At 38.3% G+C, this 21,882-nt stretch overlaps 4 protein-coding genes across 27 annotated transcripts in view; all 4 read right to left on the reverse strand.

Moving 5' to 3' along the window:
- The window catches only part of LOC132862894 (protocadherin gamma-C5-like), a 212,980-nt gene that overhangs the window by 90,507 nt on the left and 100,591 nt on the right, over window positions 1–21,882 (reverse strand). For 2 of the 24 annotated variants that reach the window (XM_060895266.1, XM_060895241.1), the window contains exon 1: window positions 5,291–7,749. The exons of the other annotated variants lie outside the window; for them this stretch is intronic. In XM_060895266.1, the coding sequence (XP_060751249.1) occupies window positions 5,291–7,723 (2,433 nt within the window). In that variant the 5' untranslated portion in view covers window positions 7,724–7,749. Of the gene's footprint in view, window positions 1–5,290; window positions 7,750–21,882 lie in introns of those variants that run through there. 24 annotated transcript variants of the gene reach the window in all.
- Window positions 1,752–4,190, reverse strand: LOC132863638 (protocadherin gamma-A8-like). The gene has a single exon (XM_060896565.1). The coding sequence runs from the start codon at window positions 4,188–4,190 to the stop codon at window positions 1,752–1,754; it is 2,439 nt and encodes an 812-aa protein (XP_060752548.1).
- Window positions 8,820–11,234, reverse strand: LOC132862908 (protocadherin gamma-A8-like). Its single transcript, XM_060895305.1, has one exon. The coding sequence runs from the start codon at window positions 11,214–11,216 to the stop codon at window positions 8,820–8,822; it is 2,397 nt and encodes a 798-aa protein (XP_060751288.1). The 5' UTR covers window positions 11,217–11,234.
- LOC132862904 (protocadherin beta-16-like) lies at window positions 15,404–17,915 on the reverse strand. Its single transcript, XM_060895300.1, has one exon. It carries the CDS (start codon window positions 17,858–17,860, stop codon window positions 15,404–15,406), a length of 2,457 nt encoding a protein of 818 aa, XP_060751283.1. The 5' UTR covers window positions 17,861–17,915.

Raw genomic sequence — 21,882 nt, forward strand, 5'->3', positions numbered from 1 at the left:
CATAGCATGATTTGTCATATTAATCTGCTTTATATCTGATCGAGCTACAATGAACCACACCAAAGGACATTTTCATAACATTCAAATAGAAAAAAACAATGAAACCATACACACACCAACAAGGATACACTGTGAACATTTCCTGAAAGATTTGTAAATATATTTCTTCTTAATTTTATCACCTCGCACTGATATATCAGCAATGTTAAAGAACTACATATCTGTTGTGTGTAGAAGATTATCTCCGAGAGCACAATGGACGTGAGTGAGACAAAAGCTCATTCAGCACCATAGAGATGAACAGCGCTAGAGGAAGATATAAACATTTTACTTGCCCGCAAAACGAGAAATTCCGTTAATCATGTTAGTTAAAGACCCTCACGCGCATAACAAGAAAATATCATAATGACAAGACTATTGCTTATCATTTAAGGTTGTTTTTTTATCTTAAACTCATCCTCTTTATGCACAGCAAACGTTTGCAAAAGGTGAAAAAGTTCCATAAAAGGGACCGTAACATCTTAAGGATAGATGGAACTGCGTAAAGAGTTCATTTGAAATTATTTTTGGTAATTCTATAATATATATAAATGAGTTATTTCTTGTAATTCAATCTCCAATTTTCATGCAATGTCTTGTTAAACATTAAACATTATAGACGGAGGTGAGCAAGAACATTTGGGACGGTCATCATATGAAAAAAATTAAACAATATAAAGGAACTGGTTTAAAGCTGTTTTACAGTCAAAGTGACAACACAATATGCCTGTAGCGGATTAAACAATTTCTTCTATTTAATTTCCTGTTTCCAATTTTGACTGCACCGTAAACCCAAATGCTCAAAATAATTAAATAGATTAAAAAGAGTAGAGTAAACTTAATTTTATAAAACAATTCAACTAACTTAAGTATTTTGAATTTCTAGTACTTTATTCACTTTTTGATTCTATTAAACTAATTATTTTTGATTTAAATTATATTTGAACTTAAACTATTAGCAGATTATGTGACACTTAAGAGTATAATTTCATTGTACTTAATTCTGTTGTTTCAACATTAGAATTCCAAAGGTTTTTTGAAAAAATCAGGCAAAATGAGCATAAACTGCAAGCAATCTATTATACAACTCTCCAAACATATAATGATGAAATATTAAAATAAAAAAAAAAATGAAACTAATAAATATTTTAAATTATGTATTTTAAAATATTTCACTTCATTTAATTCGTGAAGGTTGGATCTTAATTAATTTAGCTATATGTATAAAGATTTTATTTAAGAATAGTATACAATTACAATATAATAAATAATTAGATTCTCCAAAATTCCCCCATATAACATGTTTACTTTCTGTAAAAATGCTGTTTGAAAATTAAATAAATAAATCCTCCATGTTTTGCGAGTTTTAATTAAGGATTACTCTCTGTAGTAAGCGTGTCAGTTGATTTAAGGACTGGCTTCCTTTGGCTTTCTTTGGCTCATGTGTCTAAGGTCAGAGGAATTGACCTTTTGCGACAGTTTGGTCACGTACAAAGCGGAAACGACGCTCACGTTGGAGCCACAGTGAGGAATCAGGTCTGTGCTCCATTTGTTGGTTTCGGCTGCATTCGACTGTCGTTGTTTCTAAAATGCTTAGATATGAGCTTTACATGTAATATTTAAAATATAAAAACATGTTCATGATATCTCATAGCATATTTCATAGCATGATATCTCATAGCATGAACGTTAACATGCAAGCGATTAATTGGTTATTTCCTTACCACTTCCGGTGACTCTAAATCTTGATGGAATTCTTTTTCCCTCATGGCACGCTGCATAGTTTCTGTAAAACTGCGGTCCATGACTAAAACACTCTGTCCTCCGAGTGTAGAATATTTACAGTCACTCTTCCTCGAGTCAGTCGTCATACAAGCATCATAATTATACATGTGCGGCAGAGTTCCAGTAACTCCTGTGTCTGTGTAACCGGGTGGATAGTACGGAATAACTGGGAGATTGGACTGATAGAAGATGCGCGATTGTCTCCACCTGTAGATCTTTACTGAGATTATAACTACTACAGTCGTGATGAAAAGGAAAGAAACAGCAGCTAATGCTAACACTAAATAAAAGGTGAGGTCGTCATTATATTGTTTGTGTTGCGTAAAGTCTGTGAACTCTGAGAGCACTTCAGGGAAAGTGTCCGCTACAGCTACATTGATGTTAACTACAGCTGAGCGAGACGGCTGTCCGTTATCCTCCACAACTACAGTGAGCTTTTGTTTTACGGCATCTTTATCGGTGACCTGACGCACAGTTCGTATCTCTCCATTCTGCGCTCCCACTTCAAACAGCGCCCTGTCTGTGGCTTTCTGGAGTTTGTAGGAGAGCCAGGCGTTCTGTCCAGAGTCCACATCAACAGCCACCACTTTAGTGACCAGATAACCCACATCTGCTGAACGAGGCACAATCTCAGCCACCACAGAGCCACCGGTCTGTACTGGGTAGAGGACCTGAGGAGCGTTGTCGTTCTGATCTTGGATTGTAAGTTTTACTGTCACGTTACTACTGAGTGGAGGGGAGCCTCCGTCCTGCGCTCTGACACGGAAATGGAAGTCCTTTAATTGCTCGTAGTCGAAAGAGCGCACGGCGTTAATGACTCCACTATCAGCGCTGACTGACACATACGATGACACAGGAAGTCCATTGACGGTGCTCTCTTCTAAAATATAAGACACTCGAGAATTCTGGTTGTAGTCTGCGTCACTGGCCTTTACTGTGAATATAGAGAGACCTGGTGTGTTGTTCTCCACCACATAGGCCTCGTAATTATTTCTCTCAAAAACAGGCGCGTTGTCATTAACATCTGATATGTGTAAACGGAGAGAAGTGCTGCTGGACAGTGAGGGAACTCCTTCATCAGAGCAAGTCACAGTGATGTTATACTCAGCTTCTTTCTCTCTATCTAATTCATCCTCTGTGACTAGAGTAAAGAAATTGTTTGATGGTGAATTGATAGTAAAGGGAATATTATCATTAATCATGCAGTGAACCTGTCCATTTGCTCCTGAATCTGGATCATTTACTTTCAACATGGCAACCACAGTATGGGGCTTAGACTCCTCTAATACAGAACTAGACATAGAAAGAACATCAATAATTGGTTTATTATCATTTATGTCTAAGACATCAATAATTAACTTACATGTGTCAGAGTGTCCTCCTGTGTCTCTGGCCTGAATAACAAGCTCGTAAATGTTTGATTTTTCATAATCAATCTGACCATTTAATGTAACATCTCCACTTTTCTCATCTACAAGAAAGCTACTGGCTACAGATCTGTCTATTGCGTCAGATATGACATATGTCACGTGACTATTTGAGCCTTCATCTGCGTCAGAAGCACTTACTGTTATTAATTTGGTGCCTTTGATCGCATTCTCTGAAATTGAAGCCTTATAATTTTTTTGATTAAATATCGGAGCATTATCATTAGCATCCACTACCGTTATATGTATATACATCGTGCCAGATAGCTGTGGTTCTCCTCCGTCATAAGCAGTCAGCGTCAGATCTATGGTCGCTTGCTTTTCTCGATCTAGGGGCTTCTGTAGCACCATCTCCACAATCTTCGTTACATCTCCTTGTTTATCCAACACAAAATTATCTGTGGGTTTAAGGGAATATCTCTGAAGTCCGTTTATTCCAACATCCGGGTCAGCAGCTTTACCGAGCACAAATCTGGCACCGATCATTGCTGACTCGCTTATTTCAAACCTCATGTCATTGTTCTGAAAATTAGGAGCATTGTCGTTTATATCCGTGATCTCCACTGTAACAGAATATAACTCCATCGGGTTTTCCAGAATCATTTGGAGATGAAGCGCGCAGGGAGTTATTTTTGCGCAAAGAGACTCCCGGTCTATTTTCTCTTTAATGAGAAGCAATCCGTTTTCTTTGTTCAGTTCCACGTATGCTGCGCTGTCACTAGAAAATATACGTGATTTCCCCGATTTCAGTCTTTTTAAATCCAAACCTAAATCCTGAGCAATGTTTCCGATCCTCGACCCTTTCTCCATTTCCTCGGGAATAGAATAAGTGATCTGGCCGCTCGCGCAGTAAGAACAAAAGAGGAAGAAAAGCAGGACCGTGTGCCACCACGCCATTGAGGCTATTTCCCTGCCTTTGATGGCAATAATTTGTATCATATATAGTAATCCCTTTCTTTTTTCAAGATTCAGTATCCACAAAGTCGCTAAAATAAAATATAATTCCTTTCGTGACTGCACAACACGAAGGTTTTTCTGTCAATGCGGCGAGAAACCAAAGGACGGCCTTATTTTCTCATTTCTGGTGCAACGCGAGGATATGGGAGGATTTGAGGCTTTGAACCACGACACAAGAGCTGTGCTGTTAAACAGCGGCCCTTTGAGTCAATACAATGTATTACAGATATTTTCCGAATATTATTTCTTAGACTGTAAAATCATGGCACATTATTTTAGTTACATGACCAATTCCAATAAGAAAATTAATTCCGAAACATATGTTTATATATGAATGGTATTTTTGATGGTTGGCTGAAACAAATATATAGCGCAGACTTTTAAAAAACTACACATAAAAAAAATTTCTTACAAACTTTTCACCAATTTTCTGCTCACGTTATTCGTCACGAGTCAACTAAATGCACGTAGTACATAATCAGTCCAAAATAAATGTAACATTACTAAAACATATATAAAATATTTTTTCAGAATTTATTTTGTTATAGAAAATAATACACTAATATTTATTTGTTTATTCTTTCCGGTTGGAAACAATTGTCTTTGAGCGTGTGCATTTTTTACTCTAAAGCGTTTCATTAAATTTGTTAACTGACAGCAAGTATTTCAACAGTTTTTATATGGCATTTATCATTAAAAATTTAATAAAAAATAATGAATGAATAAATAATGTAATTAAAAAATAATAAAATAAAGAAATAAATAAACAAACAAACAAATAAATAACGCAAACCTCAGCCTCAAAGAGAGGCAGCACATGACAGGACTAAACAGGACGAAAATCACGCACATTGTTGAAAATACCTTATAAATAAACATTTGTTTATTGATATGTTTTTATACGGAGAGGCGTGGTTTTAATATTTCCAAACCCGTAGATATAATTAAATAATCGTTTAAGAAAATGCTTAAACGTACTTCTAAGGTTTTATATCTTATACTCTTATAGTTTGAAAAAAAACGTTTTCCTGAAACATTGTACAAATACATTTAATAAACTATATTCAATCTCATTTCCTTACCACTTCCGGTGACTCTAGGTCCTGCTGGAATTCTTTTTCTCTCATCGCGCGCTGCATAGTTTCTGTAAAACTGCGGTCCATGACTAAAACACTCTGTCCTCCGAGTGTAGAATATTTACAGTCACTCTTCCTCGAGTCAGTCGTCATACAAGCATCATAATTATACATGTGCGGCAGAGTTCCAGTTACTCCTGTATCTGTGTAACCGGGTGGATAGTACGGAATAACTGGGAGATTGGACTGATAGAAGATGCGCGATTGTCTCCACCTGTAGATCTTTACTGAGATTATAACTACTACAGTCGTGATGAAAAGGAAAGAAACAGCAGCTAATGCTAACACTAAATAAAAGGTGAGGTCATCATTATATTGGTTGTGTTGCGTAAAGTCTGTGAACTCTGAGAGCACTTCAGGGAAAGTGTCCGCTACAGCTACATTGATGTTAACTACAGCTGAGCGAGACGGCTGTCCGTTATCCTCCACAACTACAGTGAGCTTTTGTTTCACGGCATCTTTATCTGTGACCTGACGCACAGTTCGTATCTCTCCATTCTGCGCTCCCACTTCAAACAGCGCCCTGTCTGTGGCTTTCTGGAGTTTGTAGGAGAGCCAGGCGTTCTGTCCAGAGTCCACATCAACAGCCACCACTTTAGTGACCAGATAACCCACATCTGCTGAACGAGGCACAATCTCAGCCACCAGAGAGCCACCGGTCTGTACTGGGTAGAGGACCTGAGGAGCGTTGTCGTTCTGATCTTGAACGTTGATTGTCACTGTGACTTCAGAACTTAAAGGAGGCGAACCTCCGTCTCGGGCTGTCACGTTAAAGCTGAAACTTTTCATTTGCTCGTAATCATAGGATTTGACTGCATGTATAACCCCGCTCTCTGAATTCACTGAGACAAAAGAACTCACTGGGTTGCCTTGTTTATGATTATCCCCAAGAAAATAAGAAAGTCGCGCATTTGGACCCCAATCAGCATCGCTCGCTTTTACCGTGAGCACAGCCACACCCGGAGAGTTGTTTTCAATAACGGATGTTTTATATTCTTCAGAACTGAATACGGGTGGGTTATCATTCACGTCGGAAATCTTTACATTTAGAGTTTTGTTACTGTATCGTGCAGGACTTCCTTGATCGGACACCAGAATGGTGATGTTGTATTCAGCAATGTTTTCTCGATCGAGAGTTTCATCAGTAATTATTACATAGTAATCAGAAAGCGACGATTCTATTTTAAACGGCACGTTTTCATTTATTTTACACTTCACGAGTCCATTTTGACCGGAATCTACATCTTCTACATTAATAACAGCCACGGTTGTTCCGACTGGAGAATTCTCTGCAACGACATTTGAAAACGACATGAGCTGTATGGAGGGAGCATTATCATTTTCATCAATAACTTCAATAATCACTTTACACTTATCTGCCAGGCCTCCTTTATCAATTGCATTAATATTTAATTGATAAATTCTTTCACTCTCGTAGTCTAAGCCTTGTAAAATTGTAATCGCGCCTGTTTCCACGTTTATGTCAAAAACGTTCCTGGCTTTTTCACTTGCTTGAGCAATAGAATATGAGACCAGACCATTTATTCCTTCATCAGCATCAGTTGCACTTACTGCAGTTACGACTGTACCAGATGGAGAATTTTCTCTAACTTCCGCTTTATAAACGGATTGTTTACAGACCGGGGCGTTATCATTCGCATCTAAAACAGAAATATGAATTTGCATTGAACCTGATTTTTTAGGAGATCCTCCGTCATATGCAGTCAGAACTAATTTTAGCTCATCTCTTTCTTCTCGGTCAAGCTCACGGTCTAATAGCATTTCGACATATTTTTGCCCATCGGCTTGATTATGTATTTCAAGCTTGAAATTATCGCTTTTACTGAGAGAATAGCTTTCAATACCATTTACACCTACGTCCAAATCTACAGCGCTGTCTAATGGGAAGCGAGTCCCAGATGCTGTGTTCTCGCTGATTTGTAAATTGACGGTACCTTTAGGAAATTTTGGTGCATTGTCATTTATATCCTGAACCTCCACAGTGACCCGATGCAGTTCTATGGGGTTTTCCATGATCAGATCAAAGCTGAAGCTGCAGGGCGTTGTTTGCTTGCAGAGCTCCTCTCGGTCTATCCTCTCCTTCACTACGAGGGTGCCTTTGTCTCTGCTCAGTTCGACATATTGCCGGCCGCCCTTTGTTACAACCCGAGCTTTTCCAGTAATAAGTCTACTTATCTCTATTCCCAAATCGTTTGCGATATTGCCTACAAATGATCTCTCTGGAGTCTCCTCCGCGATTGAATATCGCGCTTGACAAAAGCCGAAGTCCATCCCGTACACACAGAAAATAAAAAACACGGTCTGCCATTTTAGCTGAGTTGTAGACATCCGACGAGCACACGAGCGCACATAAACCATACTGATAGTGACGTTATACTCTGATCATTCTTAACACACAAATCTCCAAATTGAAATCATCATGTAACCAAAAATAGCAGAATCTGACGCAGTTTGCTTTTACCGGAGCAGCAAAAAGAAATCGTTCATCCCTCATTAATTAAACCGTCAGTAGGAGGATTCTGGGTGGTTTTCAGACTCATTCTACACGAAACTTATCCAATAGCGGCCCTTAGAGTGCAAATGCTGAAAATGCTCTTCAAGTTTTTATTTGTATAGCGCTTTTTACAATGGACATTGTCACAAAGCAGCTTTACAGAACATAAGCATAGAACAAAAGATAAACATAAGGAGTAGTATAAAGAATTAATATAATAGAATTCAAGATATATATAGTTCACAGTGTGTATGTATGTATGTATGTATGTATGTATGTATGCTCTTGTATGGAACAGCCACAGGCCCATGTCCCGTAAACTCAATCCCAAATAATCAAAACGCAGACAGATAAACGTGTCATAGCTTGATTTGACATATTAGTCTTTATATCTGAAGGAGCTACAATAAACCACAACAAAGAACATTTTCATAACATTCTAATAGAAAAAACAATGAAACCATGCACACACCAACGAGGATACACTGAAAATTTGCTGAAAGATTTATAAATATATTTTTTCTTTAATTTTATCACCTCGCACTGATGTATCAGCAATGTTAAAGAACTACATATCTGTTGTGTGTAGAAGATTATCTCAGAGAGCACAATGGACATGAGTGAGACTGGAGCTCATTCAGCACCATAGAGATGAACAGCGCTAGACGAAGATTTAAACATTTTACTTGCCCGCAAAACGAGAAATTCCGTTAATCATGTTAGTTAAAGACCCTCACGCGCATAACAAGTAAATATCATAATGACAAGACTATTATGTAATAGCATTAGACAGTTTCTCCTATTTAATTTCCTCTTTTTCCAATTTTGACTGCATTCGATTGTCTTTGTTCTAAAATGCTTAGATATAAACTGTGTATGTAATATTTAAAATCTAAAAACATTTTCTTGCTATTTCATAGCATATTTCATATGAACGTTAACATGCTATGGATAAAAAGGTTACTTCCTTACCACCTCCGGTGATTCTAGGTCCTGATGGAATTGTTTTTCTCTCATCGCGCGCTGCATAGTTTCTGTAAAACTGCGGTCCATGACTAAAACACTCTGTCCTCCGAGTGTAGAATATTTACAGTCACTCTTCCTCGAGTCAGTCGTCATACAAGCATCATAATTATACATGTGCGGCAGAGTTCCAGTAACTCCTGTGTCTGTGTAACCGGGTGGATAGTACGGAATAACTGGGAGATTGGACTGATAGAAGATGCGCGATTGTCTCCACCTGTAGATCTTTACTGAGATTATAACTACTACAGTCGTGATGAAAAGGAAAGAAACAGCAGCTAATGCTAACACTAAATAAAAGGTGAGGTCATCATTATATTGTTTTTGGCGCGTAAGGTCTGTGAACTCTGAGAGCACTTCAGGGAACGTGTCCGCTACAGCTACGTTGATGTTAACTACAGCTGAGCGAGACGGCTGTCCGTTATCCTCCACAACTACAGTGAGCTTTTGTTTCACGGCATCTTTATCGGTGACCTGACGCACAGTTCGTATCTCTCCATTCTGCGCTCCCACTTCAAACAGCGCCCTGTCTGTGGCTTTCTGGAGTTTGTAGGAGAGCCAGGCGTTCTGTCCAGAGTCCACATCAACAGCCACAACTTTAGTGACCAGATAACCCACATCTGCTGAACGTGGCACAATCTCAGCCACCACAGAGCCGCCTGTCTGTACTGGGTAGAGGACCTGAGGAGCATTGTCGTTCTGATCTTGGACTACAAGTTTTACTGTCACGTTACTACTGAGTGGAGGGGAGCCTCCATCCTGCGCTCTGATGCGGAAATGGAAGTCCTTTAACTGCTCGTAGTCTAAAGAGCGCACGGCGTTAATGACTCCACTATCAGCACTCACTGACACATACGATGACACAGGAAGTCCATTGACGGTGCTCTCTTCTAAAATATAAGACACTCGAGCATTCTGGTTGTAGTCGGCATCACTGGCCTTTACTGTGAATATAGAGAGACCTGGTGTGTTGTTCTCCACCACATAGGCCTCGTAATTATTTCTCTCAAAAACAGGTGCGTTGTCATTAACATCTGATATGTGTAAACGGAGAGAAGTGCTGCTGGACAGTGAGGGAACTCCTTCATCAGAGCAAGTCACAGTGATGTTATACTCAGCTTCTCTCTCTCTATCTAATTCATCCTCTGTGAGGAGAGTAAAGAAATAGTTTGATGGTGAATTTATAGTAAAGGGAATATTATCATTAATCATGCAGTGAACCTGTCCATTTGCTCCTGAATCTGGATCATTTACTTTCAACATGGCAACCACAGTATGGGGCTTAGCCTCCTCTAATACAGAACTAGACATAGAAAGAACATCAATAATTGGTTTATTATCATTAATGTCCAGCACATCAATAATTACCTTACATGTGTCAGAGAGTCCTCCTGTGTCTCTGGCCTGAATAACAAGCTGGTAAATGTTTGATTTTTCATAATCAATCTGACCATTTAATGTAACATCTCCACTTTTCTGATTTACAAGAAAGCTACTGGCTACAGATCTGTCCATTGCGTCAGATATGACATATGTCACGTGACTATTTGAGCCTTCATCTGCGTCAGAAGCACTTACTGTTATTAATTTGGTGCCTTTGATCGCATTCTCTGATATTGAAGCCTTATAAACTTTTTGATTAAAAATCGGAGCATTATCATTAACATCCACTACCGTTATATGTATATACATCGTGCCAGATAGCTGTGGTTCTCCTCCGTCATAAGCAGTCAGCGTCAAATCTATGGTCGCTTGCTTTTCTCGATCTAGGGGCTTCTGTAGCACCATCTCCACATTCTTCGTTACATCTCCTTGTTTATCCAACACAAAATTATCTGTGGGTTTAAGGGAATATCTCTGAAGTCCGTTTATTCCAACATCCGGATCGACGGCTTCGCCTAGCACAAATCTGGCACCGATCATTGCTGACTCGCTTATTTCAAACCTTAATTCATTGTTCTGAAAATTAGGAGCATTGTCGTTTATATCCGTGATCTCCACTGTAACAGAATATAACTCCATCGGGTTTTCCAGAATCATTTGGAGATGAAGCGCGCAGGGAGTTATTTTTGCGCAAAGAGACTCCCGGTCTATTTTCTCTTTAATGAGAAGCAATCCGTTTTCTTTGTTCAGTTCCACGTATGCTGCGCTGTCACTAGAAAATATACGTGATTTCCCCGATTTCAGTCTTTTTAAACCCAAACCTAAATCCTGAGCAATGTTTCCGATCCTCGACCCTTTCTCCATTTCCTCGGGAACAGAATAAGTGATCTGTCCGCTCGCGCAGTCAGAACAAAAGAGGAAGAAAAGCAGGACCGTGTGCCACCACGCCATTGAGGCTATTTCCCTGCCTTTGCTGGCAATAATTTGTATCTTATATAGCAATCCTTGTCTTTTTTCAAGATTCAGTATTCACAGAGTCGATAAAATAAAATATAATTCCTTTCGTGACTGCACAACACAAAGGTGTTTCTATAAATGCGACGAGAAACCAAAGGACGGCCTTATTTTCTCATTTCTGGTGCAACGCGAGGATATGGGAGGATTTGAGGCTTTGAACCACGACACAAGAACTGTGCTGTTAAACAGCGGCCCTTTGAGTCAATACAATGTATTACAGATATTTTCCGAATATTATTTCTTAGACTGTAAAATCATGGCACATTATTTTAGATACATGACCAATTCCAATAAGAAAATTAATTCCGAAACATATGTTTATATATTAATGATATTTTTGATGGTTGGATGAACCAAATATATAGCGCAGACTTTGAAAAAACTAAACATAAAAAAAATAATGTTTCTTACAAACGTTTCACTAATTTTCTGCTCACGTGATTCGTCACGAGTCAACTAAAGGCATGTGGTACATTTTCAGTCCAAAATAAATGTAACTTTAGTAAAGCATATTTAAAATATTTTTCAGAATTTATTTTGTTAAAGAAAATAATACACTGATATTTATTGATTTAATCTTTCTGGTTGGAAAACATTGTCTTTGACCGTGTGCATTTTTCAGCCTAAAACCTTTCATTAATGTCGTTAACTGACAGCAAATATTTCAACAATTTTCATATGGCATTTATCATAAATATATATTAATTAATAAAGAAATTAATTAAAAAATTCACTTGAATCATTTAAGTGCGTGCTTAAACTTTCTTCTAAGTTTTTATATCTTATAGTATTATAGTTAAAAAAAAGCATAAAGCATTACATTCTACAAATATGTTTAAAAAATATATTCAACCTTATTTCCTTACCATTTCCGGTGACTCTAGATCCTGCTGGAATTCTTTTCCCCTCATCACGCGCTGCATAGTTTCTGTAAAACTGCGGTCCATGACTAAAACACTCTGTCCTCCGAGTGTAGAATATTTACAGTCACTTTTCCTCGAGTCAGTCGTCATACAAGCATCATAATTATACATGTGCGGCAGAGTTCCAGTAACTCCTGTGTCTGTGTAACCGGGTGGATAGTACGGAATAACTGGGAGATTGGACTGATAGAAGATGCGCGATTGTCTCCACCTGTAGATCTTTACTGAGATTATAACTACTACAGTTGTGATGAAAAGGAAAGAAACAGCAGCTAATGCTAACACTAAATAAAAGGTGAGGTCATCATTATATTGGTTGTGTTGCGTAAAGTCTGTGAACTCTGAGAGCACTTCAGGGAAAGTGTCCGCTACAGCTACATTGATGTTAACTACAGCTGAGCGAGACGGCTGTCCGTTATCCTCCACAACTACAGTGAGCTTTTGTTTCACGGCATCTTTATCGGTGACCTGACGCACAGTTCGTATCTCTCCATTCTGCGCTCCCACTTCAAACAGCGCCCTGTCTGTGGCTTTCTGGAGTTTGTAGGAGAGCCAGGCGTTCTGTCCAGAGTCCACATCAACAGCCACCACTTTAGTGACCAGATAACCCACATCTGCTGAACGAGGTACAATCTCAGCCACCAGAGAGCCACCGGTCTGTACTGGGTAGAGGACCTGTGGAGCGTTGTCGTTCTGATCTTGAACGTTGATTGTCACTGTGACTTCAGAACTTAAAGGAGGCGACCCTCCGTCTCGGGCTGTCACGTTAAAGCTAAAACTTTTCATTTGCTCGTAATCATAGGATTTGACTGCATGTATAACCCCGCTCTCTGAATTCACTGAGACAAAAGAACTCACTGGGTTGCCCTGTATGTTATTATCCCCCAGAAAATAAGAAAGTCGCGCATTTGGTCCCCAATCAGCATCGCTCGCTTTTACCGTGAGCACAGCCACACCCGGAGAGTTATTTTCAATAATGGATGTTTTATATTCTTCAGAACTGAATACGGGTGGGTTATCATTCACGTCGGAAATCTTAACATTTAGGGTTTTGTTACTGTATCGCGCAGGACTTCCTTGATCGGACACCAGAATGGTGATGTTGTATTCAGCAATGTTTTCTCGATCGAGAGTTTCATCAGTAATTATTACATTGTAATCAGAAAGCGACGATTCTATTTTAAACGGCACGTTTTCATTTATTTTACACTTCACGAGTCCATTTTGACCGGAATCTACATCTTCTACATTAATAACAGCCAGAGTGGTTCCGACTGGAGAATTCTCTGCAACGACATTTGAAAACGACATGAGCTGTATGGAGGGAGCGTTATCATTTTCATCAATAACCTCAATAATCACTTTACACTTATCTGCCAGGCCTCCTTTATCAATTGCATTAATATTTAATTGATAAATTCTTTCACTCTCGTAGTCTAAGCCTTGTAAAATTGTAATCGCGCCTGTTTCCGCGTTTATGTCAAAAACGTTCCTGGCTTTTTCACTTGCTTGAGCAATAGAATATGAGACCAGACCATTTATTCCTTCATCAGCATCAGTTGCACTTACTGCAGTTACGACACTACCAGACGGAGAATTTTCTCTAACTTCCGTTTTATAAACTGATTGTTTACAAACCGGGGCGTTATCATTCACATCTAAAACAGAAATATGAATTTGCATTGAACCTGATTTTTTAGGAGATCCTCCGTCATATGCAGTCAGAACTAATTTTAGCTTATCTCTTTCTTCTCGGTCAAGCTCACGGTCTAATAGCATTTCGACATATTTTTGCCCATCGGCTTGATTATGTATTTCAAGCTTAAAATGATCGCTTTTACTGAGAGAATAGCTTTCAATACCATTTACACCTACGTCCAAATCTACAGCGCTGTCTAATGGGAAGCGAGTCCCAGATGCTGTGTTCTCGCTAATTTTTAAACTGACGGTACCTTTAGGAAATTTTGGTGCATTGTCATTTATATCCTGAACCTCCACAGTGACCCGATGCAGTTCTATGGGGTTTTCCATGATCAGATCAAAGCTGAAGCTGCAGGGCGTTGTTTGCTTGCAGAGCTCCTCTCGGTCTATCCTCTCCTTCACTACGAGGGTGCCTTTGTCTCTGCTCAGTTCAACATATTGCCGGCCGCCCTTTGTTACAACCCGAGCTTTTCCAGAAATAAGTCTACTTATCTCTATTCCCAAATCGTTGGCGATGTTTCCTACAAATGATCCTTCTGGAGCTTCCTCCGCGATTGAATATCGCGCTTGACAAATGCCGAAGTCCATGCCGTACACACAGAAAATAAAAAACACGGTCTGCCATTTTAGCTGCGTTGTAGACATCCGACGATGCCGAGAAGCAGCACACGAGCGCACATAAACCATACTGATAGTGACGTTATCCTCTGATCATTCTTAACACACAAATCTTTAAACTGAAATCATCATGTAACCAAAAATAGCAGAATCTGACGCAGTTTGCTTTTACCGGAGCAGCAAAAAGAAATCGTTCATCACTCATTAATTAAACCGTCAGTAGGAGGATTCTGGGTGGTTTTCAGACGCATTCTACACGAAACTTATCCAATAGCGGCCCTTAGAGTGCAAATGCTGAAAATGCTCTTGTATGGAACAGCCACAGGCCCATGTCCCGTAAACTCAATCCCAAATAATCAAAACGCAGACAGATAAACGTGTCATAGGATGATTTGCCATATTAATCTGCTTTAAATCTGAACTAGCTACAATAAACGATAAAAATTAATTTTATCACCTTGCACTGATATCAGTAATGTTAAAGAACTACATCTCTGTTGTGTGTAGAAGATTATCTCAGAGAGCACAGTGGACGTGAGTGAGACTGAAGCTCATTCAGCACCATAGAGATGAACAGCGCTAGACGAAGATATAAACATTTTACTTGCCCGCAAAACAAGAAATTCCGTTAATCATGTTAGTTAAAGACCCTCACGCGCATAACAAGTAAATATCATAGTGACAAGACTATTGTGTAATAGCATTAGACAATTTCTCCTATTTAATTTTCTTTTTTTTTCAATTTTGACTGCATTCGATTGTCTTTGTTTTAAAATGCTTTGATATAAGCTGTATATGTAATATTTAAAATCTAAAAACATTTTCTTGCTATTTCATAGCATATTTCATATGAACCTTAACATGCTATGGATAAAAAGGTTACTTCCTTACCACCTCCGGTGACTCTAGGTCCTGCTGGAATTCTTTTTCTCTCATTGCTCGTTGCATAGTTTCTGTAAAACTGCGGTCCATGACTAAAACATTCTGTCCTCCGAGTGTAGAATATTTACAGTCACTCTTCCTCGAGTCAGTCGTCATACAAGCATGATAATTATACATGTGCGGCAGAGTTCCAGTAACACCTGTGTCTGTGTAACCGGGTGGATAGTACGGAATAACTGGGAGATTAGACTGATAGAAGATGCGCGATTGTCTCCACCTGTAGATCTTTACTGAGATTATAACTACTACAGTCGTGATGAAAAGGAAAGAAACAGCAGCTAATGCTAACACTAAATAAAAGGTGAGGTCGTCATTATATTGTTTGTGTTGCGTAAAGTCTGTGAACTCTGAGAGCACTTCAGGGAAAGTGTCCGCTACAGCTACATTGATGTTAACTACAGCTGAGCGAGACGGCTGTCCGTTATCCTCCACAACTACAGTGAGCTTTTGTTTCACGGCATCTTTATCGGTGACCTGACGCACAGTTCGTATCTCTCCATTCTGCGCTCCCACTTCAAACAGCGCCCTGTCTGTGGCTTTCTGGAGTTTGTAGGAGAGCCAGGCGTTCTGTCCGGAGTCCACATCAACAGCCACCACTTTAGTGACCAGATAACCCACATCTGCTGAACGAGGCACAATCTCAGCCACCACAGAGCCACCGGTCTGTACTGGGTAGAGGACCTGAGGAGCGTTGTCGTTCTGATCTTGAACGTTGATTGTCACTGTGACTTCAGAACTTAAAGGAGGCGACCCTCCGTCTCGGGCTGTCACGTTAAAGCTGAAACTTTTCATTTGCTCGTAATCATAGGCTTTGAGTGCATGTATAACCCCGCTCTCTGCATTTACTGAGAATAAAGAACTCACTGGGTTGCCCTGTATATTATTATTCCCCAAAAAATAAGAAAGTCGCGCATTTGGACCCCAATCAGCATCGCTCGCTTTTACCGTGAGCACAGCCACACCCGGAGAGTTGTTTTCAATAACGGTTGTTTTATATTCTTCAGAACTGAATACGGGTGGGTTATCATTCACGTCTGAAATCTTAACATTTAGGGTTTTGTTACTGTATCGTGCAGGACTTCCTTGATCGGACACCAGAATGGTGATGTTGTATTCAGCAATGTTTTCTCGATCGAGAGTTTCATCAGTAATTATTACATAGTAATCAGAAAGAGACGATTCTATTTTAAACGGCACGTTTTCATTTATTTTACACTGCACAAGCCCATTTTGACCGGAATCTACATCTTCCACATTAATAACAGCCACGGTTGTTCCGACTGGAGAATTTTCTGCAATTATATTCGAAAATGACATAAGCTGTATGGACGGAGCGTTATCATTTTCATCAATGACATTTACAACCACTTTGCAGGTATCTGCCAAGCCCCATTTATCCATCGCTTTAACATTTATTTGATAATTTTTCTCTGTCTCGAAGTCTAATCCCCGTAGTGTACTAATATGTCCGGTTGACGAATGTATTTGAAAAATGTTTCCGACTTCTTCACTAGCTTGAGCAATAGCATATGATACCAGACCATTTATTCCTTCATCAGCATCAGTTGCACTTACTGCTGTTACTACGGTACCAGCTGCAAGATTTTCCTTAACTTCGGCTTTATAAACTGATTGTTGACAAACGGGTTTATTATCATTCGCATCTAAAACAGAAATATGAATTTGCATTGTGCCTGATTTTTTGGGTGATCCTCCGTCATACGCAGTCAGGACTAAATTAAGCTCATTTTGTTCTTCTCTGTCTAATTCTCGATGGAGAACCATTTCTACATGTTTAGTTCCATCACTCTCATCATTTATTTCCAGCTTTAAATAATCGGTACGACTAAGAGAATATTTTTCAATACCATTTACACCTACGTCCAAATCTACAGCTCTGTATAATGGAAAGCGAGTCCCAGTTTCTGTGTTCTCGCTAATTTGTAAACTGACGGTACCTTTAGGAAATTTTGGTGCATTGTCATTTATATCCTGAACCTCCACAGTGACCCGATGCAGTTCTATGGGATTTTCCATGATCAGATCAAAGCTGAAGCTGCAGGGCGTTGTTTGCTTGCAGAGCTCCTCTCGGTCTATCCTCTCCTTCACTACGAGGGTGCCTTTGTCTCTGCTCAGTTCGACATATTGCCGGCCGCCCTTTGTTACAACCCGAGCTTTTCCAGAAATAAGTCTACTAATCTCTATTCCCAAATCGTTTGCGATATTGCCTACAAATGATCCTTCTGGAGCTTCCTCCGGGATTGAATATCGCGCTTGACAAAAGCCGAAGTCCATCCCGTACACACAGAAAATAAAAAACACGGTCTGCCATTTTAGCTGCGTTTTAGACATCCGACGATGCCGAGAAGCAGCACACGAGCGCACATAAACCATACTGATAGTGACGTTATCCTCTGATCATTCTTAACACTCAAATCTTTAAACTGAAATATTCATTTAACCAAAAATATCAGAATCTGACGCAGTTTGCTCTTACCCGAGCAGCAAAAAGAAATCGTTCATCCCTCATTAATTAAACCGTCAGTAGGAGGGATTCTTGGTGTTTTTAGCTCATACTTCACGAATCTTGTCCAATAGCGGCCCTTAGAGTGCAAATGCTGAAAATGCTCTTGTATGGAACAGCCACAGGTCCATGTCCCGTAAACTCAATCCCAAATAATCAAAACGCAGACAGATAAACGTGTCATAGGATGATTTGTCATATTAATCTGCTTTATATCTGATCGAGCAACAATAAACCACACCAAAGGACATTTTCATAACATTCTAATAGAAAAAACAATGAAACCATGCACACACCAACGAGGATACACTGTGAACATTTCCTGAAAGATTTGTAAATATATTTCTTCTTTAATTTTTACACCTCGCACTGATATATCAGCAATGTTACAGAACTACATCTCTGTTGTTTGAAGAAGAGCAGAGTGAGAGCACGTCCGAGAGCACAATGGACGTGAGTGAGACAGAAGCTCATTCAGCACCATAGAGATGAACAGCGCTAGATGAAGATATAAACATTTTACTTGCCCGCAAAACGAGAAATTCCGTTAATGATGTTAGTTAAAGACCCTCACGCGCACAACAAGAAAATATAATAATGACAAGACTATTGCTTATCATTTCAGGATGTTTTTAATCTTAAACTCATCCTCTTCATGCACAGCAAACGTTGGCAAAAGGTGAAAATGGTCCATAAATGTGACCGTAACATCTTAAAGATAGATGGAACTGTGTAAAGGGTTTATTTGAAATTATTCTTGGTACTTCTATATTATATATAAATATCAGTTATTTCTTGTAATTCATTCTCCAATTTTATGCAATGTCTTGTTAAACATTATAGACTGAGGTGAGCAAGAGCATTTGGGACGGTCATCATATCAAGAAAAGAAACAATATAAAGGAACTGGTTTAAAGCTGTTTTACAGTCTAAGTGACAACACAATATGACTGTAGCAGATTAAACAATTTCTTCTATTTAATTTCCTTTTTCCAATTTTGACTGCACCGTAAACCCAAATGCTCAAAATAATTAAATAAATTAAAAAGAGTAGAGTAAACTTAATTTTATAAAAGAATTCAACTAACTTAAGTATTTTGAATTTCTAGTACTTTATTCACTTTTTGATTCTATGAAACTAATTATTTTTTATTTAAACTATATTTGAACTTAAACTATTAGCAGATTAAGTATGTGACACTTAAGAGTATAGTTTCATTGTACTTAATTCTGTTGTTTCAACATTAGAATTCCAAAGGTTTTTTGAAAAAATCAGGCAAAATGAGCATAAACTGCAAGCAATCTATTATACAACTCTCCAAACATATAATGATGAAATATTAAAACTGAAAAAAAAAAAATGAAATTAATAAACGTTTTAAATTATGTATTTTAAAATATTTCACTTCATTTAATTCATGAAGGTTGGGTCTTAATTAATTTAGCTATATGCATAAAGATTTTATTCAAGAATAGTATACAATTACAATATAATAAATTATTACATTCTCCAAAATTCCCCCATATAACATGTTTACTTTCTTTAAAAATGATGTTTGAAAATTAAATAAATAAATGCTCCATGTTTTGCGAGTTTTAATTAAGGGTTACTGTCTGTAGTAAGCATGTTGGTTGATTTAAGGACTGGCTTCCTTTGGCTTTCTTTGGCTCACATGTCTAAGGTCAGTGGAATTGACCTTTTGCAACAGTTTGGTCACGTACAAAGCGGAAACGACGCTCACGTTGGAGCCACAGTGAGGAATCGGGTCTGTGCTCCATTTGTGGGCATTAATCAGGATCATTGGTATCACGTAAAGTGTTGAATGTGTTTTTTACAAGCTATTATAAATATGCCTTTTTTATGTAGTGTATTTCCATAGTCAGCAGTTCCACCAGTTTAATCTAAACAAAACTTTATAAACACTGTTCATCCGTGTATTCACACTTCATAGATGTGTCTTAAGGGATAATTAAACAATGATAATGAACAACCCATGTTGTAATGCGGTCACTATACAAAGTGAAGTGCAGGTTACAAAAGCTATAGATTATTTTTTAAGACATTTGGTTTTTGTTTTTTTTTTTCATCTCAAACCTCCGTAATTGAGCTTGTAACGTACCCAACATTTACACGCCACATTTAAAAACAACAAAAGCAATCATTACTAATATAAAACCTATATTAACTGGTGCGGACACAAACTAAATAAAATGGAAAAGATACTTTTTGTTGTCATGTTTGTTCCCCATTGATATGCAGTTATTAGAGAGTGAGAAAGCAAGTGAGATTGCAGAAATATGCAGGAAACAACTATACAATTTAATATGCTTTAAAACTAATTTGGCAAAGTGATGTAGAACTATATTGTGTTCAAGTCTTGAGCTGTGCATTAACAGAATGATAATTACACACTTGAGAACATCTGTTCAGAATCTAAAGTATAAAGCTGTGCTCTCTGGTATAAGTCCAGAACTACTACCATATTCCTACTTGATATTAAACCATGAACACTGCACCATTGATGTAGTACCCTCCTTATACTTGGTGTTATAACATAAAACATTAATATACAATTATCTATCTCTACACATCATATGAAACAAACACATTACTATGAAAACAGTGTTAGTTGGATTCCAGGGTCATGATTTTAAACCTTTATAGTAGTTAACTTTGTATTAAGTATAAGGAATTCTAAATGTAACTGTTTTGATTGAGGCATAAACTAGCAATTGTTTTTCTTGCTTTTCAGGTTGTGGGCTCCAATATGATTTGACATGTAAGCTATGCTCAGGTTCTTTTACTTTAAGAATGCAATTATTTAACCACTACAGACAGCTGCACAGCCACTTTTCCAGTGTTAGCCCTCTCCCATGCCTCTATAATGATTGCATGTGTACATTTACAGTAAGACACTTAATGGTCTAAGAACACATTTGTCAAGATATCATACACACCAGATTGGAAGTAATGCAGATCAGCGTCAGCAGACTTTGTTACGTAAATGCCCTTTATGCCCATTTCAGCATAGATTTTCTGAATCTGTTCTCTTCTGCCATCTCAGAAAACATTTAAAAAATCTTGAAACAGAGGCTTGTTCATATAAGGGTTGTAACTATAGTACAAATGTGTACTCTTCATTCAATTCTCATAAAAATAGAGCAAGTCTTTCATCAGACTTTCGAAATGACCTTGTCAGTGAGGATGGTCAAGCTAGTATTTCTGAGGTCAGTAGTGTTTTGTGTCAAGAATATCCAGACAGAGATGTGGGGGGTGAGGGTCAAAGTGACACTAATCGAACTAAAAAATAATCTCAGAATCAATTTATCTTCCTTATTTCTAAAGATGCAGGCTATCCTCCATGTCTCAAATACAGCTACACAAGAAATAGTAGAGCATTTAAATCAGATCTGCTCCTTATCTCAGCCATTAATCAGGGAGACAGTTAAAGATATATTGTAGAGAAATGGTCACAATATGGCAGAATCTACACTTGATGAAGTTGTAAGTGCTGTCATGGGCTCTAGTGTTTTATTTACTGCTACTTCTAGAGGTGCAAAGTTGTCTTCATTCAAGCGCCAAAAATATTTTTTGAACGCAACTATCTACAGTATGTGTAATGCCAATAGAGTATCAGTTGGAGCAACCTTGCCATACCATCATGTACCCATCCGTCAAACGATTCTGGAGTGGTTTAAAAACACAGACATTCTTAACAAAATTTCTGAACCAAATACCAAGCCTGGCCAATATCGTTGCTGTCGGGCAGAATCCTTGTATCTCCAAAACCATTATTTTTCAGGAAATTAAAAAAACGCTGTATTTTTTTTGACTTATTAAGCATTGTATCGTTAAAGTTATTATACCTTATATTGCTATCATACTGTTGTG

Source organism: Tachysurus vachellii, chromosome 20, assembly GCF_030014155.1.
Source record: "Tachysurus vachellii isolate PV-2020 chromosome 20, HZAU_Pvac_v1, whole genome shotgun sequence".
NCBI lineage: Eukaryota > Metazoa > Chordata > Actinopteri > Siluriformes > Bagridae > Tachysurus > Tachysurus vachellii.